Source organism: Peromyscus eremicus, chromosome 17 (assembly GCF_949786415.1).
Source record: "Peromyscus eremicus chromosome 17, PerEre_H2_v1, whole genome shotgun sequence".
Taxonomy (NCBI): Eukaryota; Metazoa; Chordata; class Mammalia; order Rodentia; family Cricetidae; genus Peromyscus; species Peromyscus eremicus.
The window spans coordinates 60,386,232-60,391,006 of NC_081433.1; the positions used below are offsets into that span (position 1 = coordinate 60,386,232).

General features: G+C 56.9%; 1 protein-coding gene across 1 annotated transcript in view; it reads right to left on the bottom strand.

Moving 5' to 3' along the window:
* Positions 1-2,568: 2,568 nt before the first annotated feature.
* Positions 2,569-4,775, bottom strand: part of Abhd8 (abhydrolase domain containing 8) — a 10,455-nt gene continuing 8,248 nt past the window's right edge. The window contains exons 3-5 of the mRNA XM_059244634.1: positions 4,465-4,635; positions 4,112-4,328; positions 2,569-3,212 (exon numbers count right to left, since the gene is read on the bottom strand). Coding sequence (XP_059100617.1) covers positions 3,030-3,212; positions 4,112-4,328; positions 4,465-4,635 — 571 coding nt within the window. The 3' untranslated portion in view covers positions 2,569-3,029. The remainder of the gene's footprint in view (positions 3,213-4,111; positions 4,329-4,464; positions 4,636-4,775) is intronic.

The following is a 4,775-nucleotide window of genomic DNA, read 5'->3' on the forward strand; positions in this document are numbered from 1 at the left end:
GAACTACACAGAGAAACTCTATCTCCAAAAACCAAAAACCAAACCAAAGGGGGAAAAATCCCATTTCTAGCATCACATTAACTTTATTATTTTTATCTTTAAAACTCCAGTTGGCAGTGCATGGTGGCACACACCTGTCATCCCAGCACAGGAGACACTGAGCCAAGAAGAGTATTCAGTTCTAGTCTGAGAAATTTAACTCTGAGAACCTGAACCACTGGAAAATGTCATCCTGAGTGAGGTAACCCCGACTCAGAAGGACAAACATGGTATGTACCCACTCATAAGTGGATACTAGAAGTAAAGCAAAGGATAACCAGACTGCTACTCACAGCTCCAGAGAAACTAGGAAAGAAGGAGGACCCTAGGAAGGACACCTGGATCACCCTGAGAAGTAGAAATAGATGAGATCTCCATGAGTAAAATGGGCATGAATAGTAGGCAATGGAGGTTAGGGGGTGGGGGATAAGAACATAAGGGAATGGGATGGTCGAGCTGGAACAGGGATGAAGTGAGAGAGCAGAGAAAGAGATACCATGATAGAGGGAGACATCACGGGGATAGAGAGAAACCTGGTGCTAGGGAAGTTGCCAGGAATCCCCAGGGAGGACCCCAGCTTGGACTACTAGAAATAGTGGAGAGGGTGCCTGAACTGAACTGGCTTACCTCAGAGATCAGACCAGTGAATACCCTCATGGTCATCACATAACTTTTCTCCAATGACTGATGGAAGCAGATGCAGAGATCCACGGCCAAACACCAGGCAGAGCTCCAGGAGTCAGGGAGAGAGAAGAGGGATTCTATGAGCAAGTGCATCAAGTTCATGATGGAGAAACCTGCAGAGACGACCACACTAGTGGGAACTCATGAAAGTTGGATCAACGGCTGTGGAGCCTGCATGGGACTGGGCTGGGCCCTCTGCATGGTGAGACAGTTGTGGAGCTTCATCTGCTTAGGGGACCCCCTGGCGGTGGGATTAGAATCCATCCCTGGTGCATGATCCGGCTTTTTGGAGCCCACTACCTATGGTGGGACACCTCACACGGCCTTGAGGCAGGGGGTGGAGCTTGGACTTGCCTCTACTGGATGTGCCTCCTCATGGGAGGCCTTGCCTTCTTGTGGGGTAGAGTGAGGGGTGGGTTGGGAGGGGGAGGTTGGGGGAGCGGTAGGAGGGAAGAGGGAGATCATTGGTGTGGAAAATGAATGGAAAATTTTTCTTAAAAAAAGAAGAGGGCTACAGGCATGGGTCAGGGGTGGAGCCCTATCTAGAATCCCCAATGAGGGGCTGGGGGCGTGGCTCAGGGGTGGAGCCTAGAATCCCCAGTGAGGGCTGGGGCGTGACTCAGGGGTGGAGCCCCTGCCTAGAATCCCCAGGGAGGGGCTGGGGCGTGGCTCAGGGGTGGAGCCCCGCCTAGAATCCGCAGTGAGGGGCTGGGGGCGTGGCTCAGGGGTGGAGCCCCGCCTAGAACCCCCAGTGAGGGGCTGGGGCGTGGCTCAGGGGTGGAGCCCCTGCCTAGAATCCCCCAGTGAGGGGCTGGGGCGTGGCTCAGGGTGGAGCCCCGCCTAGAATCCCCAGTGAGGGGGTGGGGGCGTGGCTCAGGGGTGGAGCCCTGCCTAGGATCCCAGTGAAGGGCTGGGGGCGTGGCTCATTGTTTGGGATACTTTGTGTCCTTATGGCTCAACACAGAGATCTTGGTATGGGGGTTCAGGTGGCTCTGGGGACAGTGTTCCTTTCCCTCTCATTTGCCCCTCTGTCCCAACGGGACTCTGATCCTTCCTGTCCCAGCCTTCCCTTCCAGTCTGCCTGAGTTTCCCCAGGCTTCCCTCTCCTGCCTCATTGTTTAACTGCACTTAGGGACAGTCCCCAGTGGATCACATCCTTTTTTGGGTGGAGTCCCTCTGAACTTAGGTTTGCTCTGTTCAGGGATACAGATTCTGGTCATCTGGCACAAAGGCCCTACTAAAACGTATCAGGGGGCTCTCCACCTGAGGTCGCTCTGAAGGTGGGCGCATCTGCTTGTCTTCCTGCCTGAGGGGAGCGAGAGCTGCAGCTTGAGGACATCCAGGGCCGAGTAGCCAGCAGGGGCTGGTGCATGACAGCATCCCCAGTCCTGGCTTTAGAGGGTGGTGTGTGTGTGTGTGTGTGTAGATGCCCATGTGTGTTCATGACTGAGTGCATCCCTCTCAGTCCGAGGGTGAACTTTGTGATAAATGCTGCTCCCTGTGGTGGGAGGGAAACAAGTGGGGAAACAGGAAGTACTTAGAACATTCACCAGGTAGTGGTGGCACACGCCATTAATCCCAGCACTCGGGAGGCAGAGGCAGCGGGATCTCTGAGTTCGAGGCTAGCCTGGTCTACAGAGTTCTAGGACAGCTAGGTCTACTCAGAGAAACTGTCTCACCAGGTCTGGTCGTCTCAGGAAAGCAAGTTTGGAGGAAGGGAGGAGGGAGGAGGGGCAAGAGAGAAAGATAGAGACAGGTTGGGCCAGAGACAATGCTTGAGCATCATCTCACTCCTCAAGATGCTGACGCAGGATCACGAGTTGGAGGCCACTTTGGATTGTCACTTTTTTTTATTGAGTTACAAGTCGCCATGTGCGGGGATTTGTGGCTCCAGGCCCTCGTTTCTTGGGGGCCCAGCTTCCAGTCCCAAGCAATGGGGGTGGTACGGCGGGTCTCCCCGGGCAGGATGGGAGCCCCTCCCCAGAGCTCCCCTTGGGGCTTCCCGGTGCGAAGTGGAGCACAGCGGAGGGGAAGACCGAGTGGGGGTGGCAGCCCACCCGCTGCAGCATCGAGGACTTGGGGAGATAGGGAGGGGGCTCTGTACAAGGTCACGCCCTGTGGTCACGCGTGGAGAGGACGCAGTGACTGCACTGGGCACTGAGTCTCCAACACTGGCTGCGCCTGGCCCGCCCTGGGGCGTAGTCTATCCAGGCCCCGCCCACTGGCGAGAGGCCCCACCCATCCAGCCCATGCCCAATCTAAGGGAGCCTCAGCTACTCAAGATCCAGGAGGCCTGAGGCCGCTGGTCACTTCTCCTCCCCTGGAGCCGGCTCTGGCTGCGGCGGCTGTGGCTCCGGCTTTGGTTCGGCTTCGGGCTCCGGCTCCCACAGCAGGAACTCGTGCAGCAGCGTGTTGACCGTCTCGGGACACTCCAGCATCACCATGTGGCTGCCTTCCTCAATGAGCTTGAGAAAGGCCAGCAGTAGGATCTGCAGGCACACAGAGAAGTCCCTCCTGCTGTCTACCCTGAAGTCTCACCTGCTGGAGCCTCACCAGGTATTCATTCACTCAGTCAACACCCGTGAAGCGCCTGCAGTGTGCCCCGGGTAGGACTTCTCAACCTTAGCTCTGCTGACGCTTGGGGTTGGGTCGTAGCTGTGGGGGCATCGCCTGCATTGTAGGGTGCTGTAAAGTATCCTTGGACCCCACCCACCCACCCGGGGATGCCAAGGAAACTCTACCCTCCTCCCCTGTCCACAAATGCTTTTTGATGTTTCCAAGAGTCTCCAGATCTGCCCTTGGTGAGGATCCTCCTCCATCCTCCCGCGTATCCATCCTGACCAGCTTCAGTCCTAAGAATCCCAGATCCTGTACTCCAGTCTCTATCTCCACCTCCTCCCCGGCTTAGGGACCCGCTCCCTGGGTGAGGAGGGCAGCACTGTGAATGCCTGCTGGGAGCAGCCCTACCATCTACATTCTCCTTCAGGCTCAGTCCAGAAGCAGGGTCCTCCTGTGACCATATCCACATAGGGGTCACACCCACTCCAAAACCATGCCCACCCAGGACCACACTCATCCATTATCCATCCCCACCTAAAAACACACCTGTTTAGAGGCCACACCCATTAAAAACCACACCTTCCCAAAGGCCACAGCCCTCCAGATGTCTTAACCAATGGAAGCCACACCCACTCATAAACCATACCCATGTCTAAGCCTGTACCCAGAGACCTCGCCTACCCAGAGCTGTCAAAAAGCCACACCCATCTGGGAAGTCCACACCCACTCTGATATGCCATTTTGGAAAGCCAGGTCCTAGCAGGATGCAAGTCTTGGGACCACACCCATGACCTAGGCCACGCCCAGGCCACACCCCTGGATCCTGTACCTCAGCCATGCGTTGGTCCTCCTCCACCGGCACGAACTTGTCATGCATGCCGTGCACCAGCAGTACCGGCACCGTCAGTTCTGCATGGTAGACCTCGTCGCCCTCAGGCCAGTACTGGCCGCTCATCATGGCCCGTAGCACAAAGGAGGACACATTGAACGCGTTACCCTCCTTCAGCAGCTGCTTCTCTTTAGCCCCTTGGCGGGCAAAGCCGGCCCTGGGGGTGCAAAGACGTCCTTGGAGTCCGGCCATGGTGGGACCAGTGCCCAGAGCCAGCCCTGCAGATCCCCAGAGTCAGCCCCTATAGATCAGGAACTCCTCCCCCTCCCGGACCCCAGGAGCAGGGCACTCACTTGAGGAAACTCCAGGCCAGGCAGGGCGACAGGCAGTGCAGGACGCACGTGGGCATGTTGAAGATGGAGCAGAGGCTGGGCTCCAGCGCCGTGGGGCCTCCACCGTTAATCATGATCACTTTGTGTACAAGATCTGGGTACTCGTGGGCCAGGAAGGTACAGAAGGAGACCCTGGGTGCAGGATGAGACCCGAGTCAGCAGGCACCAATAGTGAGGGCTTTTACTCCCTCCCCTTGATCACTAGTCAAGCTCACCTGGCCGACAGATGGGGTGCCCCTCCATGCCCAGGTATGCAGTGCTGGTGATGGGAG